At 51.4% G+C, this 20,792-nt stretch overlaps 1 protein-coding gene across 1 annotated transcript in view; it reads left to right on the top strand.

Moving 5' to 3' along the window:
• LOC119107286 (calcium-dependent secretion activator) overlaps nt 1-18,392 on the top strand; it is a gene marked incomplete at its 3' end in the record, with an annotated part of 90,711 nt that extends 72,319 nt beyond the window's left edge. Inside the window, 7 exon segments of the mRNA XM_037230706.1 lie at nt 1,108-1,283; nt 2,257-2,277; nt 2,590-2,778; nt 4,810-4,946; nt 8,392-8,579; nt 13,040-13,069; nt 18,291-18,392. Of these exon segments, the coding sequence (XP_037086601.1) occupies nt 1,108-1,283; nt 2,257-2,277; nt 2,590-2,778; nt 4,810-4,946; nt 8,392-8,579; nt 13,040-13,069; nt 18,291-18,392 (843 nt within the window).
• Between the last annotated feature and the right edge of the window lie 2,400 nt (nt 18,393-20,792).

Here is a 20,792-nt window from a genome sequence, read left to right on the forward strand (position 1 = left end):
TGGCTAGGTGTGCAGACTGCCGTGTTGAACGCATCAGTGACATGTTACGTTAGTTGCAATCGCAGACGATCGCACGCTAAGCAGTGCAGAGTCTGACCTAGGCTCAGCACGAGACCGGCTGACCACTAGCAACAGAGATACACCCTCTTTCCCGGAGATGTGCTTTTCAACGGAAGCCGTATTGAAAATGTGTTGGGAAAACACCTGCAGCCCCGTCGTTGACTGGATGGTCTAACCTTTCCGCGGCACATAAGAACGCGCAGAGGTCCCGTTCCGCTCTGGGACTGAACAGCCCCACCAGGCGCCGGGACGCTGGGACCGTTCAGCGCTTACCGTCAGAGTCGGCGGAACACTGCGGTCCCCCGATATCCAATCATACCAGGTGATGGCTCGATCGGTTCGCCCGACGATAAGGCGGCATGACGTTTCGGCAAATTGGACGCCAAAACTGATTCATGCAGAACATTCTGCTGTCGTAGGCTGTTCCGTGCAATTTACATCTGAAACACGTTTATCCGGGCGTGGCCCGCGGGCAACAGCGGACGAGATTTTCCACCGCGCTGAATCGAGTTGTAGCACTTGACGGTGCTCGTAATCTCGGTCGCTGCGCCGTGGGGTGTGATGATCACGTCGACGCCGTCATCCGGTTTCTAAGCAGCATGCCAGTTATAAAACCCTCCCGACCATCGACTGCCGGCTTACGGCCGCCAGTCGAACATCAAGCCTATGCTGTTCACACCCCGCTCTCGCCACTTCACCCTCGCGGGCATCGCTTTGCCTTGATGTTAGATGCTGGTCCGAAGAGAGTAAACGTGTGACAGAATGCTACGCCATCAAGTGTTAAAGAACAAAACAAAGTGATAAGTAATGAGGTGCACGGTAATCACAAGCTTCCCGCACGCAAGGGTCTCGTTCTTGTTCTCAATGGCAAGGGTCTCATTTTCGTTTTCGCTCTCGTTCTTATTCTGAATGACAATGTCTCGCACAACGATCTTTGCGTTTGAATCCTCGTGTTGGAATGCACCTTGTCACTCATGCGATGGCGACAGCGCCTTCAGTGCGCTAAGGAGTGCTCGACCGTCACCCACGCTCTGCTCATCCGCACAGCTACCTGTACTGTCTGGGGAAGACGTGCTGGAAGAAGTGGAAGCGGCGCTACTTCGTGCTCGTGCAGGTGTCACAGTACACGTTTGCCATGTGCACGTACCGCGAGAAGAAGTCGGAGCCGACCGAGATGATGCAGCTGGACGGCTACACCGTTGACTACATGGAACCGGCCAGCGGTAGGTGATCACCATGACGTCATAGTCCGCGCCCTGACCTCCCAGTGACGTCAAGGTTGCCGTTCGCCACCGGCATGATCATGGAGCTGTCATTACCTGACGGTCGTGTTGTACCGTCCAGTATTGCGGGGACGGGGCAAAGGCGGTCGAGAAACGGCACATCTCGCTCGCATCCTCACTTCCGCGAGTTCATGTCCTGTGCGTTGGGTCCGTTAGCGATGTGCGATGTAGCGATGCGATGTATAGCGTTAAACCAATATTAAACGAAGCATCAGACAATTCTATGGGTGCCCCTCGCCCCAGATTGAGTTGACCTGGAATCGGTCTCGGTCTGTTCGATGTCCATCGCTTGCCGCGATTGGCAGATGAGAGAACCCCTACCGACAGACAGAGTTCATTAGCATTACGATAATTAACTTACCCTGAAGTCATCAGTGGAAGTTAATGGACGCCAAATCGAATTTTGCTTCTGGCTCGTCTCTGGGCAGGCCGCGACACTCTCGGGAAGGAGTCTGCGCTCCCCTAAAACTAAGTTTATATGCCTGAGAGGGTCGGAGGTCACGTGTCGCCAGCGACCTGCCACCTCTGCGAGGCGTCAGCGCGGGTCCTATGGCTTCCGGCACGTGGCTGGTGTAGACACGTGACTGTGGAGCTCTGACGCCGGCAGTGATGCAGCTGGGGACCGGCACCGAGGGCAGGGGGGTCACGAGGCGTCAGTCCACGTGACCATAGCGCTGCTCATGATGCGGCACATGACATCGCACGCTATTTGCACGAACACCTGTAGGTCTGCTCAAAAAGCATAACAAATATCAACCCTTAAAATATATCAGCATCCTCTGTTTTATGCCGGTTTTGATGAATCATTGTGAACTTGCTTCGAACGAAATATCTTGAGATGAAAGGCATTCATTTGGTAATGTTGCAGCAAGCGTACAGACCTATTTTGACCAGCCCTGTTCTCTTGTTGCAGCTCAACTGATGGTTGGAATGGGTAAGAGCTAAGAGTATCCCTTGCTCACAAAACGCATGCCTTATATCGTCCGGCAAGTGTGATGTGTTATCCAATGTGTGTAAAGAACATAATAATTGAAGGATAGTTTAGTGGACATGCGCGTATTTCAACCATGCATGCCATTCTGGATAGCGCTGTACAGCAAGACGTACAACATTCCACCTCCCGCCATGCACCCGTGGGCTGGAGCAGGCGACAGCGGTCTGGTCGCCCCCTTCCCGGTGTGCGCCTGTCCGTCGGAAGGGCGTCGTTGCCCGACCGGACTTGACCTTGATCGCGACCGGTCGGCAGACCTGGAGGGCGGCCGCTTCTTCTTCAACGCGGTGCGCGAAGGCGACGGCATCCTGTACGCCTGCGAGGACGAAAACGAGTGCCACCTGTGGGTCATGGCCATGTACCGCGCCACCGGCCAGAGCCACAAGCCCACGCCGCCAGTCATGTCCCAGGGCAAGAACACTACCCTCTCCAAGCTGCAGGGCGGTAAGCGCTGGGTGGGATGGGCACGCTACTCGGCCGGCTGGCCGGCTGCCGCTGCCCAGCGCAGCGGACCGGACAGCTGCCGCGCAATTACACCGCCGGCTCTCCCCCGGCCGCCACATGGAACGCGACGACCTTTGGTGACCCCGCGAGCGGTATGCCATGACCCCACTAAGGATGCCTTTTCCGACAGTTTGGACGCGCTGACCTTTAACGACCCCTCTAACGATATCCCGACGACCCATCGGGGACGCCGCTCTCCGCTAAGCATGGCTCTTACGTAGCTCCTCGAAAGGCTTGGTGGCACCCCAACCCATGCGGATGCTCGACGGACTGCTTTCCTCGGCCGTCGTCCTCCTGGCCATAATATAGAAAGCAGACTGCTTTTTCTGAACATGTCTGGAACCGCTGTCAGCTATTGCGTGGATTTTAAGTGTAGTGAAATTAGCGATGGGGATATAGGGGAAATAACCTAAGGCGTGATTTGAAATATAGCGATCAAAAAACCAGACTACTGCAGCAATTCCGCGCACGTGCAGTGAAATTTAGCCTTAGTGAATACCGAAAAAGCAACCTCATGCCTATGGTCAAATCAGGGAGCCAAACTAGTAATTGTGTCACACAATTGTACGCTGCTGACCCATACACCGGCCGCTTTCATTTACCCTCCCTCGGCATCGATCACCTGTCTTGCGGCTGTTTGTGCATTTCTGTGTCCGGAGACATTTCTGGTTTATGTGCAAGCTCATATGTCCCTGAAACGTGCGAAGTATTCTTGCGCCCATCGATACGTGAATGCTACCAATATAGTTTTTCTGGAAATGAGTGGCAAGAGATACAGGTGTGAGAGCTCCGGGTGCCAAGATGATAGGATGGGAACAGATGGGTGTATGTTTTAGTGTTACTGCATTTGCAATGTCGAGTGGTTGGGTAACGTTAGGGGAGGGGACAGATCTCGCCCCGTTCTCATGTCTCGAAAATTACCTTCCTACACTCTCATCTTGGCATTCGTAGTTTTCATACCTTTTTGTGCTCTGCCACCCAGCCAAAAATGTCCTTCAGGAATGTAATTTTAATATGCAAATTGTAATTGTAACTTCAGTAATGTTCTTCCTCCCTCCACGCTGCTTGCTTTACCTCCCTCAGTATCGCCTCATATCGTGTGCAAACCTCTGTTTTTGCTGTCCTGAAACCACCTGCGTCAAAATTGTACGGCTGAAGCATCATACTACCCGTTTTGTTCACATTTCTGTTATATTTCCACCAGGGATAATCTATGAGCAGACAAATGATAACCACAGCTATGCTGACATGGAAATGGACGGGGAAAGGGAAAATTTCAGCGGACATCACTTTCGGCGTAAAGCTCTGGAGTCACCCTTGGGCAATGTTTGCCTTCAAAATTTTGCCGAGACATGCGAAACAATTTTTTGGGTAAAAGTAACCGAGCTTCAGGAGCCTGCAGCGAATCGTTTGAAAATGGTGGCCAAAAAGCATGAAGGGAGCAGAATATGGCCACGCCCACGCCCCTGCACAGAGTAGTAAGAGTATAGTTTGCCACTTGAATAAGATGGTAATCGAGTGCCAGGTCCAGCATGATGCATCCAAGCCAATGTGGGGAAGGATATGCGAGCGTCTCACCTGAACGCAATCACAAAATAGCAGGCGATTGAGAGTAAACGATTACGTTTCATAGATTGCACAGCCGCCTACCACCCGCTTTTCGGCAGTCAACATTTGGTGTTGCTTACCGTTTGTCTTTCCAGTCAAGGCTGTTACGTTTCAATAGCTCGCCGAGTGCACCAACAAAAGCTTCATTGGCGCCCATTGTCGCCACGCAGCTGATTCTCATTCATTCACAGTTTGTCTTTCCATTGACCGTTTCATGTCTCCCCGATGGCGGGTTGTCTCCCCACTTCCTGTCGTCTTTGTACCGGCCGGCTGTTTCCCACCGACCCTTGTTCTCTTCACTGTTGGTTTGTCTCTCTTGTCTCTGGTCGCTTGCCTCGCGCCGACCGACCGTCTCCCCCGCAGACGCCGACCGTGCCCGAAAGCACGGCATGGACGAGTTCATATCGGCCGACCCGTGCAAGTTCGACCACGCTTCACTGTTCCAGTTCCTGCAGGCCCTGACTTTGGAGCACCGCCTCAATGAGCCGATCGCCTCGTTGGTGAGACCAGGGCGGGGTCGGGGCTGATCCGGGACGGGGTCGGGGATGACGCTGGGCGGGACGGATGTGGCCCTGTGCGGGGGCTGACCCTGGGTGGGGCGGGGCTGACCAGGACCGGGGCTGGTGCGGTGATGGTCCACCAGACTGGCGTTTAAGTCAGGAGGGTACGCGCGATGGTACCAGGGGACGGGAGTGTAGCATGGCTGACTTAGTGGAATGCCTGTTAAGGTTCCAAGCATGCATTAATTGAGAGGCATTTGGTCGGAATGCTAGAGTGCCAGTCGGGTGGCACGAATGTGGAGAGACAACATCACGTGAGTAGATTATTTTGTTGCAATGCCGGTCAAACGTCTTGAATACACAAGGATTTGTGATGGGGGCTGCTGGCTGTCAGTTGCACATCCTGATCAGTCGCTATGGCGGTGCGCTTCTGAGTCCGGAAATCTGGATATCAGAAGCTCTTGACATGGACAGCCACTTCCCTGAGCGTGAGCCTCACCCTTGTGGCACCGGAATGTCCGCGACCAGGCTGCCTCGCCGTTTGAGTCATGCCACCCCACACCTGAGGCTCATCAGTTCCGTGTAACGCGGTCCATGGGTGTCGTCAGCCGCGTGTGGCACAGGCCATGGAAGTCAGCGGCGCGATGCGGGATGCTTAGCAGTTGCACCACCAAGTAGGAAAAGAGTCCTCATATCCTTGTTAACACGCGCTCTGCTTACACGCCCAGCCGTATTATTTCGCAACAGCCGCAACCAGCCATATAATCATCACTAAAAGCTCCTAGACTTATTCGGTACGTCGGCTGCTGTTTTGAAGCCGTTGCTTTCGAAGAGCGCGACAATGCGTTGCAGTGTTTGGCTGCACGTTATATCGCAATTGTTTGCCGTGCGGGCGACGAAGCAAAGTATGGCGAGCCCTCGCATCGTGGACACCTGGTTTGTCGGAATAATCTAGCGTGGTGGATGTTCTTTGTTTGCTGATGGTCGGCAAATAGCGCCAAGCCTGGAATGCAGAACCAAGCGCGACGTTTGTTGCGTGCTGTGACCGCGATGTGCCGGCGGTAGACATGTACTTCGACATCTTTTTCGGTGTGCTTTCTCGGCCTTAATCAGCCTAGGGAAATGTAGGCTCAGTATCAATGACTCCTGTGTAAGCAGGTAGAATACAGACATTGGTCATTTTCCGTTCGATTGGAAATGTTCGCAAGCAGCTATGCCGTCGGCTCGCTGTGGAAAAATCCATGACCTTGTTCAACGAAGGACACACATGGGTTGGTGAATGTAGGCTTGCCAATGACAAAGGGAAGTAGCTCATTCGTCAGTGGTGTCGCTTAGCAGCGATGTGTTGTCCGTATGTAGCGGCGACAAAGGGTGCCAGCTGATAAGTGTGGTGACACAGGCAACCACCGATGTATCACCGACGTGGCGGCCATCGCTGTCAGTACCATCGCGCTGGTGATGGGTGCTGCGTGCGAGAACAAGCTGTCCCTGGATGTGCGTGTGTAAAGGACAGTCGATGATCATCACTTGATAGCATTTAGAGGTTGGCAAATTTGATTAATTTGTATTATTCATGGGGTTTTTATTCACACAGATTCATACAGTTACGACTTTCAAATTAATACTGCACATTTATCAAGTATGTCCAAACCGAACCTGATCACGTTATTGTTGCCTCGACGTAGCTCTGAAAGGACTCTAGCCCTTGCGGCATTTACCATTGCGGTATTCGAAATACGAATACGTAGGTTACCTCCTCAACAAATTGGATAGAAACGCACCACCATGTGCCATGCGTACCATATGCTACTAGTTTTTGTACACGTTGTACGGGGCTTGTCCGCAGGGTTTACACCCCATGCACTAACCATCCACGCATTTCTTTCGCGTATGCCGATGTCATGTGACGGCTCAGGGCTGGTGATGTTCTTAAAACAATGCTGGAGGTCATGCGGCGGCTGCCTGGCCACGCGTAACGTGATGAAATCATGCATTACGCGATGACATTTAATCCCCGGCCAGCTTGGGTGCGTGTCTAGCTGACGGTATCGGGTGTCCCATAGGGAGCAGTGCGCGTGGCGAGATGCACCGGTCCTAGCAAAGGCAGCACCCCTCCAGCCTGTGTCGCACATCCTTGCTAACGACATGAATCCCTAAGCTGAAATTCAAGAAAGGCGAAGTATCCAAATTTGCGGTTATGCAATCATCTGCAGAGCCTCATAAATGCAACATCATACCGAAACGTGCAGTTGATAACTCTGCTGGTACCCTGTTTAATTACATGCGTTGAAGTGAAAATTTATCACTTTCCCAAATTCATGTGTTATTGTATTTTGCCGTTCACTTTGTAGTTGTATGAAAACCAACCCATAATGATAACGTCTCAAATACAGCTGCATTTTAGTGCAGGTTGGTTCAAATTTTGTTCTTACTCCTGGAAAGCAACATAGTATTTGTAAAGCTCGATTAGTGTTCAAAATTCCCCAAAAGCGAATAGCTACATGACATTCACTGGTGACAGTTTCTTAACACGCCATCGTCTTAGTCTGTCACCAACCGCGACCGCCTATGAATCAAAGGAATCGCTCTTCCTTTAATCTTGGGATCAATTTCCGGATCGGAACGCTTCAAAGGGTAAGTCACAGGCCTGATCAGTCTCACCGAGGCATCGTCAGTCAACGTCTGCCGCACGACTGATAATGTAGCAGGCCGTTCAAAGCGTCTTATTGACTGTGCTCCCAAAACGGGGCACAAGCACGCATTTTTTGCCCTGGAGAAAATCGCGGTAGCAGGGAAACTCAGGGCCCTCTAGTTCCTGCCGAAATGACTGCATAGCTGAATAACCAGCACCGAAGAAAAGGGCCGGATTTAGCGATTTAGAACCTTGTCACAAGGTCAAGGTTTGATTGCTGGCTGACAAGACTGAACTCGGCCGAAGTCAAACCATTTCATTGGATGTGATGTACCTACCGTCCCAGGTTGCGTGACCTAGAAATACGCAGGCTTGGAAACGTGTCTGTTGCACCGACCTGTGTATCACAAGTGGGCGTCGTAAACGGATTTCGGTACCATGCTTGACGCTGACCTCACAGCTTCTTTGGGTGACCTGACGCGGCCTCGCATGGCACTACTGATCATGACCGGTATGCAGTCAAGACACGGGATGGCTGACATCAAGACAAAAAAGCAAGGAATTCGCGAACTACTGCATGCAGAAACAAACAGCTGTACCAGCATGAATTTTTTCTAAATATGTCAATTTGATGTGTTGTATTAATAATTCGGTTGGATTACCACTGGCTGCCCGCGTCAGCTCTGTTGCGCGAGTAAGTGGGGTTCATCGCTGCATCGCTGATCCCGCTGAGTGCCCTCAGTCGGAGACGGCGGGCGAGCGGCCGCCGCCTCAGCGAGCGGCGCCGACTGAGCACATGTGTGGCGTCGGCAGGGCTGGCTCAGCCCCGGCCAGGTGTTCGTCATGGATGAGTACTGCGCCCGCTACGGCGTGCGCACCTGCTTCCGCCACCTGGCCTACCTGCGCGACCTGCTAGCGCACAGCGAGAAGGGTAGCATGATCGACCCCATGCTCATCCACTGCAGCTTCTCCTTCTGCGCCAGCCACGTGCACGGCAACAGGTGGGCAGTCGGCGGCCGGTGCCGCCCACACAGCGACCGTGATGTTCTCTCTGACTGGCTTTTCGTGTTTCTGACGTGTCCCACGGTTAGCCCCGTACAGGCGCGTCCGTTTTCTTACGTGTACCCTCCTGGCGATCTGCCTCCAGAACATGGACATTGATTGCTATGTTGCCGCGCAGCGAAGCGCCTGCCCTCATAACGGGTGTCGTTGAATGGCCATCAGCTTCTGATTTGTTGTGCTTGATTAAAAGCGGGTGGTTTTCAGTCGTTTGCTTATGCGGCTGCGGGGAAATAATTTAGCAGCTTAACGTCCGTGTCGTTTAAGTAATTTCTTCAAGCTGCTGCTTAAATCATCGCATTCATGTTATGTTTAGGTCGGGTAAGAACCATAAAGGTCATCATATGCAAAAATGCAGTCCCACGGTAAACCCCACATGCTTCAGGACTGTATGGTATGGCTGCGTATTGGTCAGCATACCGCCCGTAAAATCATGATTTTGCTTCGTTTGTTTTGTTAACTTAAAAGCTGCCATCCCAGAATTTGTTGGAATTAACATTCCAGAAACAAATACGGCAAGCTGGTTTGGGCGAGTAATTTGACTTCGACAATAGCCGTCCGCTGCCTGGCAGTACAGCACAGACTCGTCCATATGCATCTCATGGAAACCACAGAAAGCCTCAATAGATTCTTGAAGTTTGCAAAGTATGTGGTGTATGCCCGAACGGCAATAACCTGGAATAAGGGCAAAGATGTGCGGCACGTTTTCTAACTGTATTTTAGGACGAGGTCACCTGTACCAGAGGTGAAAACATGGTGTCGTCACATGGTACCCTTCTGGAAAACGTGGCATCCTCCATTTTCTGCAAACTGATATGCAATTGAGGACCATTTTATTTCCGTTCGGGCCAAACAAGATAAATCGATGGGATCTCTTCTAGACCTGCCGGAAATCGAATTTGAGCATTGGCGGATCATGCACGGCGCTACACCCGACCGGCCAGTGTCGGGTGACCAGGCGCGATCGGCTCCCTGCGTCCGGAACTGTGACCTTGACCTCGAAATCAACCGGGGCCATGAAACAATTTAAAAAAATGTAGAGTGCCTTTTCATCGACCGTGCTTATCTGATATTCATCTCGAGTCATGTAGTTAGAGAACCAACCCATTTTTCAAAGGCATGGTGTGCAGCCATATATTATAAGTCCATCGGTTCATCAGTTACAGCGGCACGCAGACAGTTATGTCACGGATCTCTGCCGCGGCTCCAAGCTAGGCTAGGAACAAATAATGCATCTTTAGACCAGTCATTCGCTTATCTTATGATGAAGTTTAGTTCAACGCTATATGATGGTTATTGATGTGCTGGTTATTATGTCCGTCCCGGTGGTTCAGTTGGTTAGAGCGCCTGCATTCCGACTCGCCCATCCGTGGCGGGATGGGTTCGAGTCGCTTTAGGGCGCTCGCTATTTGCCTTTGGCAGGTATGGCCTGCGGCCGGTGGCAGCGGTCGCGCTAAAGGTCAGTTGACGTCAGAGGACAGGACGGACCGTGCCGAGCATTGCGGCACGTTAAGCTTTCGCCACTAAATTCTGCCGCTGCCTGGAACTGCGCTATCGGGTGGTGGGGGTCAGGGCTCACACAACAAGCACTGCTCAGCGTGAGCGCTGATCCCAGAAATCCATCCATTCAAAGGATTCGGACCAAATTAGAAAAGAGGAAAAAAAGATGTGCTGTGATGACCCTGAACGACGCTGTCATTACGCGACTCGTAAGGGACGACAGGTACGTAAGGTCGATTGACAGGCACGCCCTTTTTGTTCAGGCATTGTTACGGTGCTCCTGAAGACTGTCAAAGAAACTGGGTTTAAGATTAAAATGGATGGCTTCAAGATCGCCCGGTCACCGGATACTCTCCGGTCGGCTTATGGTGTGGGATCCGCCAATCTTCACATACAATTTCCGACTCATCCAGAACGAATCGCATCGTTTTTAGCCTTAACGGCCATAAATTGGTTTTAAATTGGATATCACTAGACATAAGATTGGAGTCCCCATGTTTTACAGAAAATGAGGTCAAAGGTAAAACTAGGCCACTTTATGTACCTAGTTGACTTAAAAGTGATATCCAACCATGCTTCAGAAAAAATGTAGCCTTCTGATGCATTTTCCCCAAAACATTATACAGCACAAACTGTTTTCGCTAGGGCGAGATAAAAAAGAGCTTTTTGGCGTCATCACGTGTGCTCATCTGCTCCCAGTTCCTTAGTGGTAACTAGGAGCAGATGGGTCTAAAACTTGCAGAATCGTAATTTGGATGCGTAATTTATCCATAGCTGTGTATTCGTCAAATTGGAAGAGGGGTGTCGTGTCACCCTGCGGATGATTTGCCGTGGATTGGCCTACATCCTAAACAGCTTGTCTTGTTTTACTATGGCGCCTGCATAATGTAGGGTGCACCATAAAAGACAGTGGGCTCTTTGGGGGCAATCTAACACAGCGCCGCCAGCATAAAGACCATCCCTGTATGGCCATATCATCCAGGTCCTCGTGCTGAAATAAATCTTCAGTTTCGGCGCTGCCTCGCGGGCGTCAAATTGCGAGCCGTGCGTTTGCGCCCAGGCCGTGCGTCTCGTTCCCAGCTTGAAACACTCGCATGCCTTGCGACGAGAACTGCGCACCATTTAGACACCAGCTGACTGACAGGCCACAGATCCCCGCCTATGACAAGTCACAAACGGCATGTCGAGCGCTGCCCTCAGCGGCGGCCTCACACGGCCTCGGCACGCCACGGCGTACGGCGTGGCCGGCCGTGGCCGTGTTCCGCTCGGCTCCGGGCCGGCCGGTATCGAGCGCCGGGCCGTCGGCGCCGCTGCCGGCCGGTCAGCACGCGGTCAGCTGACGCAGGCTTGGCCCGCGCCCGGCGGGGTCGGACCCGGCCACGGCCGGTCAGCACGCGGTCAGGTGACGCAGGCTCGCCGGTGCCCGGCGGGGTCAGACCCGGCCACGGCCGGTCAGCACGCGGTCAGGTGACGCAGGCTCGGCCCGCGCCCGGCGGGGTCAGACCCGGCCACGGCCGGTCAGCACGCGGTCAGGTGACGCAGGCTCGGCCCGCGCCGGCGGAGTCGGACCCGGCCACGGCCGGTCAGCACGTGGTCAAGCCGGGCCGCTGACTCGATTCGAGCACCGCCGCCGCCACCGGCCAGCACGTGCGTGCTTCGCCCGACGCCGGCGGTGGGCTCGGACCGTGATCCCATGCGGCGTACTCGGCGGCGGGCGGGGAGGGGTAGGGGGGGGGGGTAGAACTCGGTCGTCTTGCCCTGCACCTAACGGACCTTTGTGGGCGTCGGTTGGCGTGGTGAGAACACAACTGCGTCGGAATAGATTCCTGAAAACTGTACGCATCTTCAGTTACTTGGAGTGATAACATTAAAAGACGTTATTATACCTGCTGCAAGAAAAAAGGTGTGCAGAAAACTCGCGAAGTGCATGGAGTGAAGCGACGGACCATCAGGAATGGCTTACTAGCCCATGCTGCCTTTATGTCGCACTTGGCAAACCACCCGCAACATATTTATTAAAATAAATGGTTTAAGATCATTATGCGTTCACCAATGAATTTCGCGATCTTCACATTCCCATGCTAAAATCAAAAGGGAAAAGTGAGCTGGTTATCATGTTTTTTGCATGACAAGTTCATATACCCTTGCTTTTAAGGAACTGAATCGTTTACCACTGGGATATTTAGGGTGATGTTTTCTGCATCGTGCGAAAAGCTTGCTTTTTCATATTTTTCATAAGTGTTTGGATATTATTCCATAGATACGGATAAGAAAGTTGTTACACATAATAAGGCTCGGTGTTTTGCGCTGCGTGAAACGTGACACTCTGACAGAAGCTCCTGGCTGGCAAACGATTTGTGTTTTCGGACAGCAAGGGCTGACATGTAAGTACTATGACAGCTAAATTAAGTGGCCACAAGCCCTGTCGCGCCATGGCAGACGATAACGGAGCAGTGCTCTTGCTGTGAAAGGCCCACACAAATGATCTTTTGGTTAAAGAAGACAAAGAAACCTGTACGCATATGTGTTTACTTACACGGCGCGATTTAAAAAAAAAAATCACGAAGGAAGTTGCGTCCTCCCCCAAATAAAGTGGTGCTGGGAGTGACCTCGTCGCAAGGTTTTGCTACATCTGCCGTACAATATAAAACATAGTTTTCCTGCGTTGGTTAAAATGTGCATCCCTGCCTGGATTTAGTTCTTAGTGATGTGCCCGTTTCACCTGTTTTTAGTTGCTGGTCATGACGGCTTGGTTCACATAGTTCACCATAAACATCGTTCTTCTTTCAAACAGTGCATGCTTTTTATAACTCAGTTTGTACATTGATTTTGTATCTACAGTGAAACATTACATGCGCCTGTACTGGCCCCACACTAACATCACACTTACATTTTACCATAGCGTTCAAGAGGATGGCAGCATCAACATCGGGTTAGTATCATCTCTTGCGTATTTCACGGCGTCTTGAGTTCGGACTCTGTCTCCCCATTTCTAGAACACGGAACACTCACAATATCCCGACCTGCAGCGCTTTCTCCACGTCGATGTATCGACTGGGTGTCCACCCTGTGGCAACATCCCACAGCTTACGTAGTCTCTTCATAGGCTTGGCGCGACTGCCGCGTCCTCATCAGGACGCCCCGTTCCCCAGCCAGTATAGACTCTTCTGCATGCGAAGGCTGTCCCTGGATGGTGCCTGGCGACGTCGCCGCCGAGCCCCTGTATATGACCACGCGCCACTGTGGATAGGAAGAGGCGCCGCGCTGTCGCCCTTTTTCACGATGTGACTGTGTTTTTTTGTGGGGTTTTGAGAGGACGCGCCGCCGTCCGCCGAGACCGCATGCGCCCTCGCGTCTTACCGAGGCCGCACGCGCTCTCGGGTCGTACCGAGGCCGCACGCGCTCTCGCGTCGCACCGAGGCCGCATGCGCGCTCGGGTCGTACCGAGGCCGCATGCGCTCTCGCGTCGTACCGAGGCCGCATGCGCCCTCGGATCGGCGCTCGGGTCGTACCGAGGCCGCATGCGTGCTCGGGTCGTACCAGTCCCGCCTTGAGCGGCGCGTCAGCTGTCGCCGGCGGCGTCGGCACGCCTGAAGGACGCTCCGCGCGCCTCAGACGTAGACCAGCGATCCATCTAACTGGCCGTCCGTGTTGTAGATATGATGTGGCATGGGTTTGAGGATGTCCTAGTTAACTGCGCCACCACTGCGTGTATGTGTGTGTGTGTACGTGTGTGTGTACGTGTGTTCGCTTGAGGCGCTCAGCATCATGCATTGCTGAGTGGTGTTGAAGGCCACCCAGTGTTGGTAACGGCCTTACGATGTACATACAGCTTGCTGCGAGGCCGATTCACCTGCACTTTTGACGGATGTGGCTGAAGATAGCATGCCGTATGATCCGCCGGGGCCGCCTCGTCTTGTTCGGCTGGGAGTGTGCTCAGTGCCAGAAATATGCAGCTCTGTTTAGTGGTGAGAGCTCTTTCGGCCAGCAGTGACCATTTCAGAGATATCGGATGAAACAGATTGGAAATGGTGGGACCAGACAACGTGTATCTGGGAGTCCTGCGCTTCCAATACTGGTCGCACAGCAATCCGTCTTCGGGTCTTGTGAGGGCGGTCGGGCGGCGTTCTCGGTATGGTGTCACCTGTTCAGTCCGCCCGTGGCTGTCCGGCAGGGGTCACTTCAGTTCGCTCGTGGCCGCCCGACAGAGGTCATTTCAATCCGCCTGTGGCAGATATATGCAGTCTGACCCGGATAAGCGGGGCACTGCGACGATGCAGGACTAGGCACGAATGAGAAAATAAGGGCCGATGGGCAGCTTGCGGACGAATACAGCCTTATTTTTATGTTGAGTCACCATCTATCATAGTTGTCACGTATCTCGTGCACTGGTGAAAACTAAAAGTATGCATAACGACTACAGGAGCGTAGAGCAATTCACGAATGTAATGTTCAGGATCCGGTCCAGTCCAGTCTGGCTAGTCCAGATCCAATCCGCCGCCAATCCACTTTTCCCATACTGCTCAGCGCAATCTGGTCTGGTCCGACTTACAGGGAGAAAAAATGGTCAAATGAATCCGTCAATCCGCCCCCACGTTACGTGCGTTTAAAAGTTTGAACAGCAGATTTTGTTCATACATTGAAAAATAGAGTGCGATGAGCCGTCGTGAACCAGTCGATGTTAAGATAATTAAAACAGCACGGCGTTTATTGGTGGCGCAATTTTGGATAAAGATCCAAATAGAAAAAGCTGGTCACATTACTTTTCATATAAAAATTACTTGCCCATAATTCACACGCACCGCCATATCGCAGGAGCTAAAATCGCTTCTGGTTTCAATAACCTAAATGTATGAGCATATTTTCTAGCCTTTTCAGACTCAAGGCCAGGTGCAACATACCTGCACTTGCCACTGGACAGTTTCAACGGCACACAGTTCACAAGCATAGTGCGGCCCTCATCCAGTGCACCCTCTGAAAAAAACTAAAAGGCCGCCTCACCTCACGTACGAGAATTTTTGTGTGTGTCCGGCCTCGAACACACCAGCTGATGAAACAACCTAAACTGCTGCTATAATTTCCTGGTAGATTACCGGGCGCGTTCAAGTTAAAATCAACGCACGCGACTCTCCACTGGGGGGTGCCTGAGGTACTTTCATTCAGGAGAATGAAACAATTGCACCGTTTTTGAACCCCATCGCCGAAATCTCAAATGCTACTTAATTTCCTTTTCCCATTGTTGAAATTTCCTCTGACAGGCGCTTGTATCTAAAAGCTTAATGGCATGCTTTTTACTTAGATAAGACAGTAGTATTAGCCTTATTCCTCAGAAAAACAGGAGAATGGAGATATAGTTAGGTCGATATTTCGGCAAGATGTATTTATCGAAACAATAGAAGACTTCTGGTGTTGTTTTGATAAAGGCATGTTGCCGAAAGGTTAACCTAACTATGCCTCCATTCTCCTGCTTTTTTTAGGAATAATGCTAATACTACTGTCTTATCCATGTGAATAATGTTCCTCGCTAATGCACTGAACAACTTATATAAATGCGCTTTCTACCAACAAAACATGCTCCTGTCCAGTTTTTACAACTCTAAGATGCAATGTTATCCACCGGGGTTAAATGACACTGCTGATAAAGCAGAATGAATCGTAGCTGTGCTATGCGATATGCTATTAGATCATTATACTTTTTAGTAACATTGGAGGGGATGATCGCACTAACTTTCCATAACTAGAGTTGTGCACATATTTCTATGAATAAGTGACCATACCCACATAAGGATCACTCATTCACAATTTGTCAATGCGATCTGTTCATCAGAAAATCTGTTGTGGAATATATGGCTGAGTGATGTACTATGTAGCCCGCAAATGCATCACTTGAAACCGACAATCCTGTATTTTTGTTGGTTTAAAGGTCCTTTTTCTGAGTCGTTGTTTTCATTCAGCATTTTGTAAACTATTAGGTGACAATTTCCATCTGATTGTATTTCAGTCCCAATCTATGTGAGCCGACAAATTTGAAAATGCGTTCCGGTCCTTTTCCATGTTTTGGTGGAAATTTCTGATCCGGCTCAATCTAGCCTGCAGTTTGATCCACAGTCCGTGGATTGATCCAACCCGTGAAGTGCTCTAGTAGCAGCCATTGCTTGCCTTCAGCCGTACGGATCGGTGCAACCAACCGCGTTAGGGACGTCATTCGACTTCAGGTATCATATCTCTTCCGAAGGGAGAGAAGCAACATGAAAATACACATTCTAAGAAGCTCGGTGCCTTCCAACTCTCACCTGTAGCGGAGTCACTCCACCACGTGTGCGCCACAATGTCGCGTAACCACCGAAGACACACCCGATACCAGCCTCCAGACGGGTCTCGAGGTGTGCATACATCTGTGAGGGGTCAGCTGGGGCGTGGCACGTGACCCGGGGCATGTCATGTCTGAGCCTGGCGCGGTGGCGGAGGAGAGTGGATCGAGCCGGGCCATGTTGGGAGTCACGAGCAGTTGTTGGCCTCTCGTGCCGTTCTGCCTGGTAAGACCGGCGGCAGAGAGAAGGACAGAGTCGGCGGAGCACCATGTGGTCAGCACATTGACTCTCACCGGTTTGCGTCCGCGAAGACTTGATTAATTGCGGTTAAAGCTGGTCGTTACCGGGCAATAGGTTTATCTTGATGCATTCGAAATTTGCCAGGGAGAGGAATGAACGGCCCACTTCGTGAGTGAATGAGAGGTGATAGGGGACGGAGAAGGTCAGTTTTGTCCTAGGCAACGGAATCCATCAAGAAACGTTGCTTGAAAGACGGTATCTAAACTTCAAGATCTCTACGAAACAAAATGCTGCTGCTTCGGGCGCGATGAACGAAGGTCGTTAACGTTGCTACTTTTGGTGATGTTTTTACACTCAGAAGTAGTGATACCAAGGGAGGTTTCTGTTTCAAATAGCCGAGGGTTTCCAATTACTTCGCTTCGCTGATTGCCGGTCTAAGTGGCGCCGACAGAATGGCGAAAAGCCGTCTTTCGCCGCAGCCCGCCGCTCCTATCAGGCGAATCGCCAATAACCCGGGGAGCCGCTGATGGTCGGTGAAGGCCATCCGCGGCTCCGGTCACGGACCGGGGTCCGCCCGCGTCTGACCACGCCGTCCGGGGCCCGAGTTTAACCTCCGGTCCCACCCGCCTCCCCCCTCCCCTCCCCACCCACCAGAACGAAACTGTGGTTTGTGGATTCCAGCCTGACTCCTGGTGCGGAGGGAGATCGGTGCAGCCTGCAGCACCACAGCGGAGCACCACGCACGCTGGCGTGGTTTCGAGTGGACGGTGCCGGCTCGGCTCTCCACGTGCCCCTCCGCGGTCTCCCAGGCTGTCCCCTACTCCCCACGCGGCCTGGCGGCAGGGACCGTTCAGCCTTCATTTCACTCGGTCCCGATGCGCCGACGGCGCGCGCGCAGCGCCGCCGCCTGCCACCGTCTCCTGTTGACCTCTGTTCGGTGCAGTCGATCACATCAGAGGAGACACGGGCTCTCCTGGCGGTAGCGGCGCCTCCCAATTGCTTTCACCTCGCAGTCGTCGGCGAGATACACTGCGCCTCCGGCCCGGGAGGGGGAGGAGGTGTGGGATGTGTTTGCTCCCGCGGCGCGTAGTCCGGAGATCGGCTGGGATTGAATGAAAATTGTCGCGCCCCGTTCACTTCGTCTCCGGTGGAGATGCCATTCTTTCACAATTCACATCCGTTTGACAGGGATTAAATGTGCTTGCGTGAGAGCTTTCGACAGCTTGAAGCCACATAATTGAGTGCGAAGTGAATCTCTCCAAACTCTGCTTGTGCGGGCAATGAACTGCACTCGGCCCAACATGACGGAACGACCCCGGAAATCCAGAGATATCATGCCTCCGTGATACAAACGTCAGATCTGTACAAGGTGGTGCAATACTTGTGGAAGTCACTGCAAATTTCAGCTTTTGGGGAAACGCATTACTGCTGGTGTATTGCCATGGCGGTGTGGCGGGTCCCTGGAGTGGCGCAAGGGGAGGTGTTTGGGTGCGGGTGGACGGCGGCCGCGGCCTGCCCCGCTGCCGACACCTGCCCCTGCTGCCCGGCTGCCCGCCTGTCCCTGCTGTCAGGCTGACGGCTCTCCGCCGCACCGTGTTGCAGACCGGACGGTGTGGGCAGCGTACTGCACGACGAAAAGGAAAAATTCCAGGAGATCAAGGAGCAGCTGGACATGTTGCTCGAGAACCAGATCGCCAACTTCAGGTGGGTGCCGGAGGGCTGCAACTTTGTATCTCACGGACCTGATGTGACCCTACAGTTCAGCATGGTGGACATGGGGCACCTTTATACCGATAGCATTCAGCAGGTGCGTCTATCAATCTTGGGGGCGGTCAAGCCCCTTTCGTTAGTTTGAGTCCGTTTGCGTCCCTAAGTCGCCTTGGTGACCACTTGGCCGATTGGAGAGGTTCCTGATTGTACTGCATTTACCCTTCCGCATTTGTCATACCTACTTAGACCAAGACTTAACATGCGACATACTGACACACACACACACACACACACACACACACACACACACACACACACACACACACACATATATATATATATATATATATATATATATATATATATATATATATATATATATATATATATATATGTGTGTGTGTGTGTGACATATAACATACTGAGATGTTACGTAACAGTAGAACCAGCGTCCCGACTCGCGGGCCTGCCCGGTATTCAAGCACTTTTTGCTCGACTGCAAGTGTGGGTGTGAAGACAAAGACAGATACAAATACATTTAAGGTGCACAGAGTATCGTACGTATTTTACCGGTCGGTGCCGGGGAAATGTTGCTCAGTTAGCAATGCTGAAGTAATTAGGACGCTCCTCAGCACGAGGCTCACCGCCTGCACGTGGAACCATTACTCTCTCTGATTCGATTATCCGTTTTCTTCTTTTCTTTATTCGTTAGTCTAGTATCGGTGTGGTAGCCGACCATCGGATCTCTGAACAATATTACAACCTGCAATTGAGAGTTTTAATAGTTCGGAATTTTGCACTTTTCACGTTAAAAGGAATGTTCCCTATTTCAAGATATTAAAGCGACCATTAAATATGATGAAATGAGCTCACTAATGACTTTTCTTGTAAAGCTTACAACGGTCTTTTCCGCTTAAAAGTGGAAAAGATTGCTCCAGACAACACAGCTCCTCTGTTAATAAATATGCTCCTCAATGCGTCCATCGTTTGATTGCATTATCGTGCCTTGCATAAAAATTGGTTGAAAGATGATTGGCAACCGCTATATCTGGAATCATGCTCATGAACGCCAAACTTGACCGACTTGACAATTATATTTTGTTGACCTTGATTGCCGCTTGGCCAATAATGGAAAAACGGGGCTTGAATTACGCTATTACGGCGACGTAGATACCTGGGTGGCCTTGAAATAGTGTCCCCAAAATGGTCTGCACATCATCCCGGGCGTGTATCTCATAAGCTAAAGGAGTTTTAAATCTTAATTGCACCGAACTGTCTTGAAGATGTCCATTTCAGTTAAGAATCCTATAAAAATGTGGAACACTACCTTTAATGAAATGTTGGAGGAGACACTGTGCTGATATTACCATAATGCAGAAAACACTTAAATAAATGGTATTTTAGCCAGGGCCGACCGGTATGTTAAGTGTCCGTTAGTGTTGGCTTGTTAGTTCCCGTTGTGAAAAACCAAGTAGCAAAAGGCATTTTTATTTTCAAGTGCTGTACCAACCAGATAGGAGATACAGCATGTATTTCAGAAGAAGCTTGAGGCAGATGGAACATGGAAGTAGCATATAACGTTTGACATATCCCCCTTTATGTAACATCGGCTTGATAGGCACGATTTCAAACAACGTAAATGCATAGCACAAGATAGAGTGTTTATAAGCTCCTGTTCAGTTTGGCTTCAGTGCCCCCCGCCCACATCCGGCCTCCAACTATGAGAAGAAAGTGAGCGAAATTCGGAGAGAAACCCGCCTGTGAGAGTATTTTGGTGGTAGGTTTCAACATTTGTTCTGCCCATCCCAAGATTATTTGGCAAAACTTAACTCTTGGCACAAGGGCCACAATGCAAAACCAATTCGTATCGTGCGTTTGATGTGCATGGTGTTCGCATGCAAAATTTGAAGCATCATCTAATGGTCTCTGATTGTAGCACATTTGTATGCCATAAGTGTTCGCTAATTGTCGGATCTTGAGTGCATATATTTAGCTGTGAGGGGCTGCACATCGCAAGAAGTTGTGCAAGGGCAGTCAACGTGTTCGTGCGTCCGTGTGTGCGTACATGCGTGCGTGCATGCATACGTGTGTACGTGCTTGCGTGCGTGCGTGCGTGTACGTGTGTGTGTGCGTGTGTGTGTGTGTGTATGTGTGTGTGTGTGTGTGTGTGGTGTGTGTGCGTTGTGTGTGTGTGTGTGTGTGGTGTGTGTGTGTGTGTGTGTGGTGTGTGTGGTGTGTGTGTGTGTGGTGTGTGTGTGTGTGTGTGTGTGTGTGTGTGTGTGTGTGTGTGTGTGTGTGTGTGTGTGTGTGTGTTGTGTGTGTGTGTGTGTGTGTGTGTGGGTGTGTGTGGTGTGTGTGTGTCATTGAACGATGCACTCAGTTGCTGAGTCTATA

Source organism: Pollicipes pollicipes, unplaced genomic scaffold (genome assembly GCF_011947565.3).
Source record: "Pollicipes pollicipes isolate AB1234 unplaced genomic scaffold, Ppol_2.1 Scaffold_6686;HRSCAF=7923_pilon_pilon_pilon, whole genome shotgun sequence".
Classification (NCBI taxonomy): domain Eukaryota; kingdom Metazoa; phylum Arthropoda; class Thecostraca; order Pollicipedomorpha; family Pollicipedidae; genus Pollicipes; species Pollicipes pollicipes.